At 34.7% G+C, this 21,469-nt stretch overlaps 1 protein-coding gene across 1 annotated transcript; it reads right to left on the reverse strand.

The window, feature by feature from the left end:
- Window positions 1-247: 247 nt before the first annotated feature.
- Window positions 248-15,687, reverse strand: LOC123988633 (jerky protein homolog-like). The gene is made up of 4 exons (XM_046289380.1): window positions 15,666-15,687; window positions 15,288-15,515; window positions 354-1,754; window positions 248-261 (listed from the first exon to the last, which is right to left on the reverse strand). The coding sequence occupies exons 1-4, from the start codon at window positions 15,685-15,687 to the stop codon at window positions 248-250; spliced, it is 1,665 nt and encodes a 554-aa protein (XP_046145336.1).
- Between the last annotated feature and the right edge of the window lie 5,782 nt (window positions 15,688-21,469).

Below are 21,469 nucleotides of genomic sequence, written 5' to 3' on the forward strand. Positions count from 1 at the left end.
GATTTGAATTATATTTATTTATGAAAATAATAATAAAACTGCACATTATAATATGTATTGTCATATATTTGAAAAAAAATAACGCACGAACAGTTGCTGTTGGATTTTAAAGTTAATAAGGGCTGATTACATGGATTCGAAAAGAGACATAATATAAATTAAGGAAAGTGTATGGAGAAAGCTGGCCTTGTTTATGGAAAGCCTTACGATCAAAGAGCTTGGCAATCATCGGTAATCATCGAGTATGTTAATCATCGGTGCCTAAAAAATAAAAATTAATTAGTAATATGAAAATTATGTTTATAACTTTTATAAAATTATACAACTGTACTTAGAATGGATATTAACATTACCTAATACTTGGTCTTTGATGAGTTTAAAGAATTTTTGAAGAAAAGGCGCTTCTTGTGTTAAATCTCGCCCCAAACGCTCATATAAACGTTGCCGCTCCTCTTGTTTATTCACTTCTTCTTCTACGTTTTCTTGTATCTCTTCATCTCCCTCGTCTGTGTGTGTTCTTCTTTCTTCTTGTTCACAAATGGACAAAAATTCTGTGATATCTCGGTGGCTGTATGTATCACCTGTAAAACTGCTTATGTCCTCCCTCATAGCACGTTGATACCAATCCTCCTGACTTGGAATAATTTTCTTCCATGAATTAATAATATTATTCGCAGATACTTCGCTCCATGACTCGTGCAGTATTTCTATGCAATCTTTTAATGTAAACTGCTTCTGGAATTTACTTATTCCGCATGGGTAAGTAATAGTTTTCCTTAATGTTTTATGGCGATACAGACATTTGAGTTTAGCTATTATGCCCTGGTCCATGGGTTGAATTAAGCTGGTGGTATTTGGCGGGAGATACATAATTTTGAAATTATCTGCATCCAATAATTCAGGCGGCACTGTATGTCCTGCGCAATTGTCCAATAACAAAATAACTTTTCCAGTCACTCCTTTGTTTAGCTGGTATGCCCGTACACTGGGCTTAAAATAATTTTCATACCAATCACGAAACAATACTTGTGTCATCCACGCATTCTTTTGAGATTTGAAGATGACGGGAAGATTACTTTTACAATGCTTCAGAGCTCTCGGATTTTCAAATTTATTAATAACTAGGGGCATCAACTTGTGCGTCCCAGATACATTTGCACATAGTGCCACCGTGATTCGCTCCTTGCGGCTTTTATACCCCTTTACGACCTTTTCTTTTCTTTCTATCAAGGTCTTTGATGGTAAGGCTTTCCATAAAAGACCAGCTTCATCCATATTATAGATATTATCTATATTTATACTATCATCTTCTTCCAGTAATTTTATAAAATCATTACAAAATCTTATCGCGGCATCTTCATCAGCACTTGCACTTTCCCCGTACACTTTCACTAAAGCTATATTATGTCTTTTTTTGAATCCATCTAACCAGCCCCTACTAACTTTAAAATCCAACGGCAACCCCATACTGTCCTTCAATTCCCTTGCTTTTTGCATAATTACGTCATTGGATATAAAATCACCAACAGTTCTTCTTTCAATAAACCATGCCAGCAAACTTTGCTCCAATGCATCATATAACGATGGTTTCACTCTTCTTCGTTTTCGCTGGATCTTCCCTTTGTCCACAAACTCCATCACTTTTGGTGCGTTATATTTGATCCTCCAAATCGTTGATCGGTTAACATTATATTTTTTCGCAACAAGCGAAATACTAAAATGTTTCAAATCTTCCAACACTTTCAAACGATCCTCTAAGGACAAATTTATCCTCTTTCTGGCAGACATATTACACACTTGCAACTTTTACTTGATATCGACAGTTCGATCGATTCTGGTGCCGGGTAACAATTTTTTTCATTTAAGTCACCTCGGACGGGGTGATTTTGGCGGGGGTGCCCTACTCGGATTGGTACAATCGGTTTCCCCTGATTTTTGTCATTGGTTAAACATATTTCGCAGTGGTGGTATGATAGTCACCGCCTTCGAGTAACGGTAATCTCAGGTAGCGATGCTACCCCTGTGACGTCGAGGAAATTCCAGGTGGCTGCGAAGTGACCGTGGCGGGCAATAAACTGAGGAAGTGTTTCGAGTTTGACAAAACATATTGAGAATAAAGAACCCGAAAATGAAATATACGAATCCCGAGGCAATAGAGGTAGACAATCAACATGAAAATATTTCTAGCAAAGTACTAAACTGGTCGATGGCTTCATAAACTTATTGTTGCCACGGTTCAGTTCAGAATATTTCTAAGCAGCGGAACTACGGACTGAAAATTAGGTGCTTTATGATGTTAGGAACAGCCCGTGATTTCCATGAAACCGGACAGGTTCTTCCCATTGAAAATTAAAGTAATTTACAAGCTAACAGTAATAACAGAATGATAATAGAATAAATAAACAATAATAATAAAATAAACAATATAGAATTGGCACCTCGACTACATATGTATAAGACAGGCCGTACACCAAAGATACATGAAACACGCAACATGCAACATGCAACATGCAACACGTCGCATGTTGTGTACGAACGTAGAATAGGTAACGCGGCACGGTACAAACGATTTGTACGGACGCAGAATCGATACCTCGCTTGGATATATGCAACATTAAATGCCCAGAATCGACACCTCGCTTGGATATTTGCAACGTTTAAATGCCCAGAATTGACACCTCGCTTGGATATATGCAACGTTTAAATACCCAGAATCGACACCTCGCTTGGATATATGCAACGTTTGAAACCCGAGTCGACGCCGCAACCGGTTTTCATTTCCAATCCTCCTTTGCTTTTCGCCAACTTTTAACATCAATTTTAGCAAGTAATTATAATTCAAACTATATCGTGTTTGGTATCACTTTAATCAGAAAAATTTCACCAATGCGTCAGTAAAAGTTTCAGTAAAAAAAAGTCAAAAATAAAAAAGTTTTATAGTTGAATTAGTATTAGTCACACCGATACGTTTCTGCTCTTTCCTTTGATCATCGGACCTCTCTCTTTCCACCACTGTCTGTCCTTTTCTACGTTCACGCTTGGCTGCTCGTCGCGTGTAACCCGAGATTCGACACCTCGACTGGATATATGCAACGCCTGGGTCCCAATGTTTGTTGCATATATCCAAGTTTTACTGTATTGATCTGTGGGAAGGTATCAGTATATTATATTATATCTATTGTAGATATAGTAATAAGGAAACTGTTATTATATGTACATTGATCTGTGGGAAGGGATCAGTATATTACATTATATCTAATGTAGATATAGTAATAATGATATTGTTATTAAATGCATATTACGTATCTAATGTAGATATAGTAATAACGATACTGCCATTATATGTACATAGATCGGTGGGAAGGGATGATTATATTACATTATATCTCATGTAGATATAGTAATAATGATATTGTTATTAAATGCATATTACATATCTAACGTAGATATAGTAATAACGATACTGTTATTATATGTACATTGGTCTGTGGGATTAAATCAGTATATTAAATTACACCTGATGTAGATATAGTAATAATGGTATTGTTATTAAATGTACATTGGTCTATGGGATTAAATCAGTATATTAAATTTCATCTGATGTAGATATAGTAATAATGATATTGTTATTAAATGTATATTACATATCTAATGTAGATATAGTAATAACGATACTGGCATTATATGTACATTGGTCGGTGGGAAGGGATCATTATATTACATTATATCTAATGTAGATATAGTAATAATGATATTGGTATTAAATGTACATTGGTCTGTGGGATTAAATCAGGATATTAAATTTCATCTGATGTAGATATAGTAATAATGATATTGTTATTAAATGTATATTACATATCTAATGTAGATATAGTAATAACGAAACTGTTATTAAGTGTTTATTACGTATCTGATGTAGATATAGTAATGACGATATTGTTACAATCTTGCATTGATCTGTGGAAAGTGATCAGTATATTCCATTATATCTAATGAGGATCTAGTAATAATGATATTGTTATTAAATGTACATTGGTCTGTGGGATTAAATCAGTATATTACATTACATCTGATGTAGATATAGAAATTTTTTTTTTTTTTTTTTTAAGGAGGAGGGGATAGGCATTTCCGCACACCCGGGGGGCTACCAAATGGTACGACCACACCCGAGTAGTGTGGGGCTCCCCCGGAAGGAAGTACTTGCTTCCGGGTATACCCACTAAAACCCCTCCTCCATACCCACAGTTAACCCCCGGAGCCGGAACCGCGTTAGCATTACTTCGGCTCCGGGGCTGTGCTATTTACGCCTTAGCGGCGCGTCTCGGGTCGCGAGTGGAGTGCCTCAAGTCAGCCCTCTTCACGCTTGCGGCGCAGTATGTACTCGACATACCGCGCCACAGCGTCCCACCGTTCCTGGCTTTTGAGCATCACCCCGACGATGTTCTCCGGGGTGATGCTGTCGACGATGGCGCGCTCCACACCTCTCCTTTCGTCCGCAAAATAATCGCAGACGAAGAAGGTGTGGAGCGCATCGTCCTCCTCGTCGCCACAAAGCAAGCAGTGAGGTGACCCTACCTTCCGCATCCTGAACAGGTACTTACGGAAGTACCCGTGTCCTGTCGGGAATTGCGTCAGGTAAAAGGTCACCTCGCCATGGCGACCCGACGACCACTGGCCCAGGTCCTGGATCAGGAGCCGGGTCCACCGTTCTTTGGGACTAGCGTCGCAACGCTGTTGCCAGCGCCCGATCGTTCGCTCGCGGGCTTGTTCCGGGGCGTCCGCTCGCCCGATTTCAGAACTCTGGAGATATATCTCCTTTCGCTCTTGGGCGAGCAGATTTATCGGGATCGTGCCGGCAACAACTAGCGCCGCGTCTTCGGACACTGTGCGGTACGAACACGCAACACGCAGTGCCCCGCGGCGCTGGACGGCGGCCATCCGAGTCCGGTACTTCTTTGCCCTAAGAGCGTCCGCCCAGATTTCTACCCCATAAAGCAGGGCTGCCTGGACGGACGTCAACAGGAGTCTCCTCTTGCACGGCTTCGGGCCTCCCACGTTCGCCATGAGACGACTCAGAGCCGCCGTACTCTGTACGGCCTTGTCGCAGACCCTGCGAATATGCTCCCAGAAGGTGAGCCGGATGTCCAGCATCACCCCCAGGTACCTCGCAGAGCTGCTGGTCTGTACAGGCTGAGTCCCGACTATCATCGTGATGGAGGTGGGGATTCTTTTCCTTGTGATAATCACGATCTCCGTCTTGGCAGCAGCCAACTGGAGACCGTGTTCTTCCATCCACCCGTTGACCCTGCGCATAACTTGGTTAAGCGTAAGTTGGGCCAACTCGGGACTCCGTGCCGTAATGACGGCGGCGACGTCGTCGGCGAATGCGACGAGGAACGCGTCATTGGGCATGTCCATATGACATTCCAGGGGTCAGGTCCCAACACTGACCCCTGTGCCGCTCCGGCGGTGACGTCCTTCATTCTGGTGCCCTGAGCTGTCACATACGACAGCCTGCGGTCCCTCAGGTAATCTCTCATCATCTCTGCGAGATACGGAGGTACCCTGAAGGACCGCTCGAGCGCGTGGAGCATGTCGCTCCACCTAGCCGAATTAAACGCGTTCCTCACGTCGAGGGTCACGAGGAGTACTATTGGCCTAGCCTTATGACAGGCGGTTTCGGCCTGGCGTACTGCCCCGATCACCTCGGCGATCGCATTAATCGTGGAGTGCCCTTTTCTGAAGTCGTGCTGCCGGTGGGAGAGGCCCCCGGCATGCTCAATTAGATATGTAATAAACACTTAATAACAGTATCGTTATTACTATATCTACATTAGATCTACTACAATATACTGATTCCTTCCACAGATCAATGTACATTGAATAACAGTATCATTTATACATACATCTACGTTGTATATAATGTAATATACTGATTTATTCCCACAGACCAATGTACATTTAATAGCAATATCATTATTACTATATCTTCATTAGATATAATGTAATATACTACTACATTCCCACAGATCAATGTACATATAATAACAGTTTCGTTATTACTATATCTACAATAGATATAATGTAACATAAAGATCACTTCCCACCGATCAATGTACATATAATGGCAGTATCGTTATTACTATATCTACATTAGATATGTAATATACATTTAATAACAATATCATTATTACTATATCTACATCAGATGTAATGTAATATACTGATTTAATTACACAGACAAATGTACATTTAATAACAATTTCGTTATTACTATATCTACATTAGATATAATGTAATATACTGATACCTTCCCTCAGATCAATGTACATATAATAACAGTATCGTTATTACTATATACATTAGATATGTAATATACATTTAATAACAATATCATTATTACTATATCTACATCAGATGTAATGTAATATACTGATTTAATCGCACAGACCAATGTACATTTAATAACAATATCATTATTACTCTATCTACATCAGATGAAATTTAATATACTGACTTAGTCCCACAGACCAATGTACATTTAATAACAATATCATTATTACTATATCTACATTGGATACAATGTAATATACTGATACCTTCCCACAGATCAATGTACATATAATAACAGTATCGTTATTACTATATATACATTAGATATGTAATATACATTTAATAACAATATCATTATTACTATATCTACATCAGATGAAATTTAATATATTGATTTAATCCCACAGATCTGTGTACATTTAATAACAATATCATTATTACTATATCTACATTGGATACAATGTAATATACTGATACCTTCCCACAGAACAATGTACATATAATAACAGTATCGTTATTACTATATATACATTAGATATGTAATATACATTTAGTAACAATATCATTATTACTATATCTACATCAGATGAAATTTAATATACTGATTTAATCCAACAGATCAATGTACATATAATAACAGTTTCGTTATTACTATATGTATAATAGATATAATGTAATATACTGATACCTTCCCACACATCAATGTACCTATAATGGCAGTATCGTTATTACTATATCTGCATTAGATCTCCTGCAATATACTGATTCCTTCCCACAGATCAATGTATATTGAATAACAGTATCATTTATACTATATCTACATTGGAAATAATGTAATATACTGATGCCTTCCCACAGATCAATGTAATTTTTGTAACAACATCATTATTACTATATCTACATTAGATATAATGTAATATACTGATCCCTACCCACAGATCAATGTACATATAATAACAGTGTCGTTACTACTATATCTACAATAGATATAATGTAATATACTGATACCTTCCCACAGATCTACATACATATAATAACAGTATCGTTATTACTATATCTACATTAGATATGTAATATACTTTTAATAACAATATCATTATTACTATATCTACATCAGATGAAATTTAATATACTGATTTAATCCCACAGACCAATGTACATTTAACAACAATACCATTATTACTATATCTACATCAGATGTAATATAATATACTGATTTAATCCCACAGATCAATGTACATATAACAACAGTTTCGTTATTACTATATCTACATTAGATATAATGTAATATACTGATACCTTTCCACAGATCAATGTACATATAATAACAGTATCGTTATTACTATATCTACATTAGATATGTAAAATACATTTAATAACAATATCATTATTGCTATATCTACATTAGATATAATGTAATATAATGTACCCTTCCCCCCGTTCAATGTACATATAATGGCAGTATCGTTAGTACTATATCTGCATTAGATCTCCTGCATTGTACTGATCCCTTCCCACAGATCAATGTACATTGAATAACAGTATCATTTATACTATATCTACATTGGATATAATGTAATATACTGATGCCTTCCCACAGATCAATGTAATCTTGGTAATAATATCATTACTACTATATCTACATTAGATATGCAATATACATTTAATAACAATATCAATATTACTATATCTACATCAGATGAAATTTAATATACTGATTTAATCCCGCAGACCAATGTACATTTAATAACAATATCATTATTACTATATCTACATTGGATACAATGTAATATACTGATACCTTCCCACAGATCAATGTACATATAATAACAGTATCGTTATTACTATATATACATGAGATATGTAATATACATTTAATAACAATATCATTATTACTATATCTACATCAGATGAAATTTAATATATTGATTTAATCCCACAGACGAATGTACATTTAATAACAATACCATTATTACTATATCGACATCAGATGTAATTTAATATACTGATTTAATCCCACAGATCTGTGTACATTTAATAACAATATCATTATTACTATATCTACATTGGATACAATGTAATATACTGATACCTTCCCACAGATCAATGTACATATAATAACAGTATCGTTATTACTATATATACATTAGATATGTAATATACATTTAATAACAATATCATTATTTCTATATCTACATTAGATATAATGTAATATAATGATCCCTTCACGCCGATCAATGTACATATAATAACAGTTTCGTTATTACTATATCTACATTAGATATAATGTAATATTCTGATACCTTCCCACAGATCAATGTACATATAATAACAGTATCGTTATTACTACATCTACATTAGATATGTAATATACATTTAATAACAATATCATTATTACCATATATACATCAGATGAAATTTAATATACTGATTTAATCCCACAGACCAATGTACATTTAATAACAATATCATTATTACTATATCTACATTGGATACAATGTAATTTACTGATACCTTCCCACAGATCAAGTTACATATAATAACAGTATCGTTATTACTATATATACATTAGATATGTAGTACACATTTAATAACAATATCATTATTACTATATCTACATCAGATGAAATTTAATATACTGATTTAATCCCACAGACCAATGTACATTTAATACCAATACCATTATTACTATATCTACATCAGATGTAATTTAATATACTGATTTAATCCCACAGATCGATGTACATATAATAACAGTTTCGTTATTACTATATCTACATTAGATATAATGTAATATACTGATACCTTCCCACAGATCAATGTACATATAATAACAGTATCGTTATTACTATATCTACATTAGATATGTAATATACATCTAATAACAATATCATTATTACTATATCTACATCAGATGAAATTTAATATACTGATTTAATCCCACAGACCAATGAACATTTAATAACAATATCATTATTACTATATCTACATTGAATACAATGTAATATACTAATACCTTCCCACAGATCAATGTACATTTAATAACAGTATCGTTATTACTATATATACATTAGATATGTAATATACATTTAATAACAATATCATTATTACTACATCTACATCAGATGAAATTTAATATACTGATTTAATCCCACAGACCAATGTACATTTAATAACAATACCATTATTACTATATCTACATCAGATGTAATTTAATATACTGATTTAACCCCACAGATCATTGTACATATAATACCAGTGTCGTTATTACTATATCTACATTAGATATAATGTAATATACTGATACCTTCCCACAGATCAATGTACATATAATAACAGTATCGTTATTACTATATCTACATTAGATATGTAATATACATTTAATAACAATATCATTATTACTATATCTACATCGGATGAAATTTAATATACTGATTTAATCCCACAGATCAATGTACATATAATAACAGTTTCGTTATTACTATATGTATAATAGATATAATGTAATATACTGATACCTTCCCACAGATCAATGTACCTATAATGGCAGTATCGTTATTACTATATCTGCATTAGATCTCCTGCAATATACTGATTCCTTCCCACAGATCAATGTATATTGAATAACAGTATCATTTATACTATATCTACATTGGAAATAATGTAATATACTGATGCCTTCCCACAGATCAATGTAATTTTGGTAACAACATCATTATTACTATATCTACATTAGATATAATGTAATATACTGATCCCTACCCACAGATCAATGTACATAGAATAACAGTTTCGTTACTACTATATCTACAATAGATATAATGTAATATACTGATACCTTCCCACAGATCTACATACATATAATAACAGTATCGTTATTGCTATATCTACATTAGATATGTAATATACTTTTAATAACAATATCATTATTGCTATATCTACATTAGATATAATGTAATATAATGTACCCTTCCCCCCGTTCAATGTACATATAATGGCAGTATCGTTAGTACTATATCTGCATTAGATCTCCTGCATTGTACTGATCCCTTCCCACAGATCAATGTACATTGAATAACAGTATCATTTATACTATATCTACATTGGATATAATGTAATATACTGATGCCTTCCCACAGATCAATGTAATCTCGGTAATAATATCATTACTACTATATCTACATTAGATATGCAATATACATTTAATAACAATATCACTATTACTATATCTACATCAGATGAAATTTAATATACTGATTTAATCCCGCAGACCAATGTACATTTAATAACATTATCATTATTACTATATCTACATCAGAGGTAATTTAATATACTGATTTAATCCCACAGACCAATGTACATTTAATAACGATATCATTATTACTATATCTACATCAGATGAAATTTAGTATACTGATTTAATCCCACAGACCAATGTACATTTAATAACAATACCATTATTACTATATCTACATCAGATGTAATTTAATATACTGATTTAATCCCACAGACCAATGTACATTTAATAACAATACCATTATTGCTATATCTACATCAGATGTATTGTAATATACTGATTTAATCCCACAGATCAATGTACATATAATAACAGTTTCGTTATTACTATATCTACATTAGATATAATGTAATATACTGATACCTTCCCACAGATCAATGTACATATAATAACAGTATCGTTATTACTATATCTACATTAGATATGTAATATACATTTAATAACAATATCATTATTACTATATCTACATCAGACGAAATTTAATATATTGATTTAATCCCACAGACGAATGTACATTTAATAACAATACCATTATTACTATATCGACATCAGCTGTAATTTAATATACTGATTTAATCCCACCGACCAATGTGCATGTAATAACAATACCATTATTACTATATCTACATCAGATATAATTTAATATACTGATTTAATCCCACAGATTAATGTACATTGAATAACAGTATCATTTATACTATATCTACATTGGAAATAATGTAATATAGTGATGCCTTCCCACAGATCAGTGTGCATATAATAACAGTATCGTTATTATTATATCTACATTTGATATGTAATATACATTTAATAACAATATGATTATTAATATATCTACATCAGATGTAATGTAATATACTGATTTAATCCCACAGACCAATGTACATTTAATAACAATATCATTATTACTCTATCTACATCAGATGAAATTTAATATACTGACTTATTCCCACAGACCAATGTACATTTAATAACAATATCATTATTACTATATCTACATCAGATGAAATTTAATATACTGATTTAATCCCACAGATCAATGTACATATAATAACAGTTTCCTTATTACTATATGTATAATAGATATAATGTAATATACTGATACCTTCCCACAGATCAATGTACCTATAATGGCAGTATCGTTATTACTATATCTGCATTAGATCTCCTGCAATATACTGATTCCTTCCCACAGATCAATGTATATTGAATAACAGTATCATTTATACTATATCTACATTGGAAATAATGTAATATACTGATGCCTTCCCACAGATCAATGTAATTTTGGGAACAACATCATTATTACTATATCTACATTAGATATAATGTAATATACTGACCCCTACCCACAGATCAATGTACATATAATAACAGTTTCGTTACTACTATATCTACAATAGATATAATGTAATATACTGATACCTTCCCACAGATCTACATACATATAATAACAGTATCGTTATTACTATATCTACATTAGATATGTAATATACTTTTAATAACAATATCATTATTACTATATCTACATCAGATGAAATTTAATATACTGATTTAATCCCACAGACCAATCTACATTTAACAACAATACCATTATTACTATATCTACATGAGATATAATGTAATATATATTTAGCAACAATGTCATTATTACTATATCCACATGAGGTATAATGAAATATATATTTAGCAACAATGTCATTATTACTATATCCACATGAGATATAATGTAATATATATTTAGCAACAATGTCATTATTACTATATCCACATGAGATATAATGAAATATACATTTAATAACCTTGTCATTATTACTATATCCACATGAGATATAACGCAATATGCATTTAATAACAATGTCATTATTACTATATCTACATGAGATATATTGTAATATACATTTAATGACAATATAATTGTAACAATATCTACATGCGATATATTGTAATATACATTTGATGACAATATAATTGTTACTATATCTACATCACATATGTAATAAACATTTAATAACAATGTCATTATTACTATATCTACATGAGATATACTGTAATATATACTTAGCAACAATGTCATTATTACTATATCCACATGAGATATAATGTTATGTATATTTAGCAACAATGTCATTTTTGCTACATCTACATGAGATATAATGTAATATACATTTAGCAACAATGTCATTATTACTATATCTACATGAGATATAATGTAATATATATTTAGCAACAATGTCATTTTTGCTACATCTACATGAGGCACAATGTACTATATATTTAGCAACAATGTCATTATTACTATATCCACATGAGATATAATGAAATATATATCTAGCAACTATGTCGTTGTTACTATATCTACATGAGATAATGTGGTATACATTTGATTACAACGTAATTGTTACTGTATTTCCATCAGAGACGTAATATACATTTGATAACAATGTCATTATTATATATCCACATGAGATATAATGTAATATACATTTAATAACAATGTCATTATTACTATATCTACATGAGATATAATGTAATATACATTTAATAACAATGTGATTATTACTATCTCTACATGAGATATAATGTAATATACATTTAATAACAATGTCATTATTACTATATCTACATGAGATATTCCGAAATGTACATTTAATAACAATATAATTTACTAAATCTCCATCAGATCTGTAATATACATTTAATAACAATGTCGTTAATACTGTATCTACATGAAATATAATGTAATATATATTTAGCAACAATGTCCTTATTACTATATCCACATTGAGATATATGTAATATACTATTTAGCAACAATGTCACTATTACTATAACCACATGAGATATAATGAAATATACATTTTATAACCTTGTCATTATTACTATATCTACATGAGATATATTGTAATATACATTTAATAGCAATATAATTGTTACGATATCTAAATCAGATACGTAATATACATTTAATAACAATGTCATTATTATATATCTACATGAGATATAATGCAATATATATTTAGCAACAATGTCATTATTACTATATCTACATGAGATACTATGTAACATATATTTAGCAACAATGTCGTTATTACTATATCCACATGAGATATAACGCAACATGCATTTAATAACAATGTCGTTGTTAGTATATCTACATGAGATAATGTATTATATATTTAATAATAAAATAATTTTTAACAAAAAAAAAATCCGACTTCAAAATGCGCTAAAAAGTATAAAATAATTTCTATTTCATTTATATCTGTATTCCACAGCTATTAATACAATCTACTTAATCGTTAAATAGGATATTAAATATATTTCAAAGTTTTCGGAGGCGGCGCAAAATTAAAAGCTTTTCCTCCACTAGGAAGATCCTAACTCCGGCGTCGGCAACCTATGATAAATCACCCATTTGATAATTGCAAGTAAACAATATTCAACGGGAATCAACAAACCGATTGCGAATTAACTATACTGCAGTTCACGAGTGACCGCACTAACTAGCGCAGCTCATCAGTAGTTCTAGGGAAATTTTGAATAGTGCGTGTGATTCCCCTTTACAGCTTGCTTCTTACATTGCGTTCACATCATGTTTTTCCGGAAAATAATAGAATTTTCATTGCATCGTGAAACTTTACAATATCATCACCGGTTTTCAGTTATCGTACGTCATATATTTCTGCCCACCATTTATATGATCGCAAAGTATAATAAGAAGCAAACTGGAGAAGGGAATAACACACGTTATTAAAAATCTCTCTAGACCTGGTGAACGGCGCGAGTTAAGTATGGTCTCTCGTGAACTGCAGTATAGTGCATGTACATCAGAAGTGCTGCCAATTTCTGATACAATCGTTACAATTACAAATGTTTTCAGCCGGACCGATAATTTTTCTCTTACAACCTATTAATTACCAAGTTTGCCATACCACAATCAAATCGTTATTAGCAGCACCGTTTGTTCGGGTATTTTTAATTTTGCGCCGCCTCCGAAAACTTTGAAATATATTTAGTATCCTATTTAACGATTAAGTAGATTGTATTAATAGCTGTGGAATACAGATATAAATGAAATAGAAACTATTTTATACTTTTTAGCGCATTTTGAAGTCGGATTTTTTTTTTGTTAAAAATTATTTTATTTCACACTTTTTAGTGGAATTAGAGAAAGGAACAATATTTGTAGGATGCCGTAAAGTTATATTTTAATCTCAATGGTTTAGTAAGGATCAATTACTGTTAGTTAATAAAAATAAAACAGCAGAACACCGAATAACATGTTTTTTAAATCACTTTATTCAAGAAACAATAAAAATAAAAATAGTGATATTAATATTAATAAAAAGAAAAATGAACAATGTTACCCCGCCCCCCCCCTACCCCTTCCCCTTCCGCCTGTTCCCCTCCCCCCCCTACCCTGACCCCCCCGGTAACCCCGCAAGCGCCTGGACCTGCCGGCCGCCACTCCTCTTTCTGTAACGTATATAAAAAAATGAAATTATTAGATATATATGTTATTCATTAAAATATTATTATTGTAAATATTTTCCCTAATTATATTGAACAGCAGAGATGTTCTGATCAGGGCAATATTGAATTCCTCTGTACGAGGCAATAATTCATAATATAAAAAAGAATCTGTAATACATACTTCGCAGTGGCCTCGCCTCCTCGCCGATTTCCGCAGGTCGCACCTGAGGGAGGGGCTCCTCCGTCGGTCGCGGATCCTGTTGTTGCTGAGGGAGGAGCTCCTCCCTCAGTTGCTGCAACTGCTGTTGCTGTTGCTGCTGCAGCTGCTGCTGCAGCAGCTGCATCTCACGGTGATGCTGCTCCTGTTGCTGCTGCAGCAGCAGCTGTACGTCCCTGAACATTTGTTGATCTGATAGAGAAAACAAAAAGATATATATATATATATATATACTGCAGGCATGTTTCTGAAATATTCACAACATACATTTCGCACAGATTCTTTTACTTTTTTCATGTACTCTTTAATTGCCATTAATAAAGTTATCAAAATCATACTTACAATTGTTATCAGATTCTCCCATGGTTGAATAGTATTCGGCTCGAAGAATAATGTAGTAATTATAAAATTGTACACTGGGCATTAAACAATATTCATTTAAACCCCATGAAGAATTGTTGGCAATATTGTAAAGTATAATGTACTTGAAAAAAAAACCTGTAAACAAAAAAATTAGCTTCGCGAAGCAAATAGGAGAACGTGAGATATATAAAATCATAACGATATGAATATACGAATCAGTGCCAAGATGCATAAAAAGACGCGTGGAAATGTAATTGAATATTAAGTAATGCAAATTTTGATAAAATTGCAAGTATTTGTGAATATATGTTATATTAGATCCACTTAACATTGCCGTGAGCTTTGTACGTATATTGCATTGAGCTATTTTCAACTTATCGCACAATGTAACGGAAATCTACTATAACTTAGCCCATTATTGCGATCGACCTCACAATATAAACATACATAGGTACAGCCCATAGACAGATCGCGTAGTCAGTTGAAACGAAAACCTGGCAACGTTAGGTGTTCAATTGATTGATACCTACGGTAATAATTAATTGAATATTTTCAAAAGTGCTGCAAAGGGAGCCGTTTCAACTTGTATTACTTTATTATATTTTTTATATAATCCAGAACCAACCGCGTCTGCTTGAAGCGACCAAAAAGTGTTTGTAAGAACAAACCAAACGCGTCTGCGTGGAGCGACCAATAATTGTTTGTAAAAACAAAACAACCGCGTCTGCGTGGAGCGACCAATAATTATTTGTAAAAACAAAACAACCGCGTCTGCGTGGAGCGACCAATAATTGTTTGTAATAAAAACAAAACAACCGCGTCTGCGTAGAGCGACCAACAAGTGTTATTAAAAAGTGAAACAACCGCGTCTGCGTAGAGCGACCAATAATTGTGTGTAAAAACAGAACAACCGCGTCTGCGTGGAGCGACCAATAATTGTTTATAAAAACAAAACAACCGCGTCTGCGTGGAGCGACCAATAATTGTTTGTAAAAACAAAACAACCGCGTCTGCTTGGAGCAATGGGTAGACCTACAAAAAATGCATCCCGTATGAGGAAGTCTCGTGCGAACGAATCTAACGAAGTCACGCAATTACGTCTTTCTAAAGAACGTGAAAGAAACGCAAAGACACGGCGTGAAGAAACTATCGACGATCGCCGTTCGCGATTGTCTGTAAAACGAAAATACGCTAGTTCGAAAGTATCGCGCGAAACGATTGACGAAAGAGAACGTCGGCTAAGCAGAATTTATAATCGTTTAAAAAACGAATCTGCGGAGGAACGATCACGTCGTATCGAATTAATCCGCAGGCGTTTAAAAAATGAATCTGCGGAGGAACGATCACGTCGTATCGAATTAATCCGCAGGCGTTTAAAAAATGAATCTGCGGAGGAACGATCACGTCGTATCGCATTAATCCGCAGGCGTTTAGCGAACGAATCTGCGGAGGAACGATCACACCGTTTCGCATTAATCCGACGGCGTTTGGCGAACGAATCTGCAGCGGAACGATCACGCCGTTTCCGATTAATCCGCAGACGTTTAGCGAACGAATCTGCCGCGGAACGATCACGCCGTTTCCGATTAATCCACAGACGTTTAGCGAACGAATCTCATGCGGAACGATTACGTCGTATCGGATTAATCCGCTACCGTTTAGCGAACGAATCCAATGAGGAACGTACGCAACGTCTAATGGTTATAAGAAATCGTATGCGAAAAGTACTACTAAGCGAACGTGTGGAATCAAGGAATACACGTTTAAGAAATATGCGTGAACTAGCTAAGAAACGGAGAAAGGAACGTCTCCTTCAGGAAGACTACTTTAAATCGGCTATTAATATTTTTGCTAATGTACCGTGTGCTGTGTGTTACAAGACTTTATATCCGCAGCAGCGTTATGCTTTACACACACAGCCTTTCTCTAGTCTAATTCCTGCAAATCTATTGGAATCAGAGAAGATAACAACATGTTCTCGTTGCCTAAATCATCTTAAAAAACATAAAGTTCCATCACAGGCATTCTGGAATAAAATGGAACTCATGCCTGTACCTATGGAGATAACAGATTTATCGGAAATCGAAAAACAAATGTTGTGCAGAATAGTACCGTTTCTTAAAATCATGAAAATTCAGAATCGCTTCAGTCAGGATTGGTGCAAAGGTCAGGTAGTCCTATTTGCCCGCGATGTGTTCGAAGTAGCCGAGCAACTTCCACTTAGATTGAACGAAACCGGCGTAATGATTGTAGTGGAAAGCCTCGAAAATTTGGAGCGACAAAAACAGTTTGAAATAGACGTTGGCAAACTTCGTGTAGCTTTACAATGGCTATTACAAAATAATGCTTTATACAAAGATGTACGACCATGTTTTTCTGATATTACCAATAATATTTCGGAAATAGCTGATGTTGTTGAAGAGCCTTGTATTGTAAGAAACAGAAAGGAAGTTGCAGAAAGAAATAAGGAATCAAACAGTAGATTTACGAATGTTCGACAGAATGTAACTATTTTACGAGGGTCGTGCCATCAAGCTAGCGATCGGTTCAGTATTGAATCTCGCGGTAAGCAATGTACTGGCATAGCTGCAGTTGCTTGTGTTGCGTTTCATTTGCTCGACCCTCGTACGTGGTGTACCAGTGATGTTGATTATGTACTTTTAGTAGGAGACAAATATTACCGTGATTGCATTGAAGCGCGAAGTAATCCTGACCCCAGAGAAGTCAATGTCGACTATTTAGCCGTTACCGAATTATTGCCACTCATATCATTCAATAACAACAGAATCAATATTAACATTGGGTATGAAATGGCTGTAAATGGTCATATTGATGTTGATAACGGTGATGAAGGATTTCCAAATTTAAAAAATGGTTTGATTAGGTTTTTTCAACAGTATATGTACGGAATTCTTACTGCAAATTATACATCAGTAGCCGTATCATGCAACAACCAGTCGGAGACCACCTACTATTGGTTGTTTGACTCCCATGCAAGAGGTCCAAAAGGATATAAAGCACCATTACGGGGCGCCTCATGCTGTTTGAAATTTACTACTATTGATGCTTTACAGGCCACATTGCGTCGTAATTTGTATGCGAAAGATGGCAACAGCAACGTATTAAATATCTATTCATTAACACCTATAACAATTCTATCCGGAAGGAATAGATCTCCACTGGTGGAAAGAATGCAAAATCTGTCAGTTGGAATCCGTCGAACAGAACCCGACGAAACACAAATTATATTCGAAACAAGCATGTTACGTTCGGTTGACGAAGGTGTTCCCAACATCGACAGTGTCGTCTCAGTCAGTAATACTAATAATAACGAAGACAATGACTCGATAGAACTGGCGAATATACATAGAAAAACAGCGCCTCCTTTGAACCTAGAGAGAGAGAGAAGGATGGAAGAACTGTGTTGGTTCTTTCTGTTCCCGGATGGAAAAAATGGATTTGGAGAGCATCGAGACATCCCAATAACACCACTGGATTACTTCCAAGCTCGTGTTCTTAGCAGTGACAAACGATTCCAGCGAACAGATTATTTGTTCTTCGCATTATCTGTGGTTGAATACTACCGCGCAAAAGCTAGCATTTCAGTATCATGTAAAATGCGTCAAGGGGAGCATACTCCACAGGGATTAGTAGATAATATACATCTCACGATGAGAAACATAAGAGGATCGGCATCATACTGGAAACGCTGCTGTTCGGAATTAATCGCCATGGTCCGAAGTCTTGGACCGCCCACATGGTTTGCTACGTTCTCTTGCAATGATCTGAACTGGCCAGATATGTTGAAAGCATTACTACTAGCCGATGGTCGCCCAATTACCGAAATCGAAAACCTAACTTTTGCAGATCGACTAAAGTTGGTTCAGAGATACCCTGTAGTTATCGCAAGACAATTCACGCTGCGTGTGAACGCGTTAATGCAATATTTGAGAAACTCAGATTGCCTAGGTGACGTTGTTATCGATTTTTGGCATAGAATAGAATTTCAAAACAGGGGAAGTCCACATTTGCACATGCTTCTTTGGTGTGGAAACGTACCTGATTTCCTTACCAACGAGGGCCGCCACGTTATTGAGAAAGTTGTATCTTGTTCATTGGAGGCTGAAAATCAAGGTATGAGGGACATAGTTCAAAAAGTCCAAATTCATAAACATTCTGCTACATGTTACAAAGATCGTAATAATCGTTGTTGTCGTTTCGGATTCCCCAGACCTATAAGTGAAAGAACGATGTGCTTAGGTCCAGATGACACACTTGCGAACAATGGACGTTTCTGCGTACTTAAGAGAACAGGAAATGAAACTATGGTGAACAATTACAACCCAACTCTTTTAAAGCTGTGGGAAGCAAACATGGATATTCAACCGTGCGGAAATGTCACAGCTGTCGCATATTATATCGCTAAATACGCAAGTAAATGCGAGCCGCAGGACACAGGAAATATTATTAAAGAAGCCATTTTACGCGCGAAACGCCGGAGCGGCACCGTCCGCGATCAACTATTTTTGGTATCTATGGCAATTCTATCTCAACGTATGGTTTGTGCGGCAGAATGTGCATATCGGTTATGCCATCTGCCCCTTAAAATGAGCTCGAGAAAAGCTGTATTTATAAACAGCTGTCGGCCTGAACAGAGATATAGAATTCTCCGATTCGAAGAAAATGAAACATCATTTTTCAATAACATATTCGATCGTTACGTAAAGAGACCAGACAATCTAGAGGATTTAAGCCTAGCTGAATTTGCTGTCCGATATGAAACAGTTTCAAGTGGATTGTGGACAGAAGAGGATGGAGACGCAGAACTTAGAAATGACGATGAAGAAATATCGAGGTCGAGGTTTATAAAATTAAAGGACAATACCCGAATGCGAATAAGAAAAAAACCAGCTGTACTTCGCCACCGATATTATACCTTAAACAGTGATAGAGAAGGATATTTCTATAACTTAATAGTGTGTCACATTCCATTTCGTGACGAAAGTACACTTATGACCGAAAACGAATCCTCGGAACAATGTTTTCTTCGACGACAACGCGAGTTGAAACCTATGTTCGGTAACGCATCCGTCGAACAATTTACTCACGCTGAGCAAATCATTGAAGCGGCGCTCGCCCAGGCTGTTGCTTTGAATGTTGTACACGAAGATGAAACTAATAATGAACATTTAGGAGAACCAGTCAGAATTCATGCCGACGAAACCGTTTATTATGATCAAGGTGATTTATATGAAGATCAACAGCAAGAAGAAACACGTGCAATGCCCGCAGACGTATTCCTTAATAGCATTCGAAGTCTAAATATTCAACAGAAAGACTTATTGAAATCAGTTTCCGAAGTAATTGAGAAAGATATTAAACAAAATGATGATGATGAAAATACCGAACAAATGTTGCTGTTTATTACCGGAGGAGCTGGTAGCGGTAAGTCGTTTATTTTAAAATTACTTGTTGAACATGTTAAACGCTGCTATAATCCTACAATTGATACGATGATAAAACCATCTTTCATTGAAGTAGCTTCTTTGACTGGCGTCGCCGCCCGTCAAATATTCGGAAAAACTTTGCATTCCTTGTTCTCGTTACCTATTGAAAAAGGTACTGCAATGACCTATCGACGACTAACAGGACAAAGGCTCGAACAGGAGAGACGAAAGTGGCGTCATACAAAGTGGTTGATTATCGACGAGATATCAATGGTGTCCTATGAGAATTTGCGAATAATTCATTTAAGATTGCAAGAATTCAAAACAAATGATAAA

This window comes from Osmia bicornis, unplaced genomic scaffold, assembly GCF_907164935.1.
Source record: "Osmia bicornis bicornis unplaced genomic scaffold, iOsmBic2.1, whole genome shotgun sequence".
NCBI lineage: Eukaryota > Metazoa > Arthropoda > Insecta > Hymenoptera > Megachilidae > Osmia > Osmia bicornis.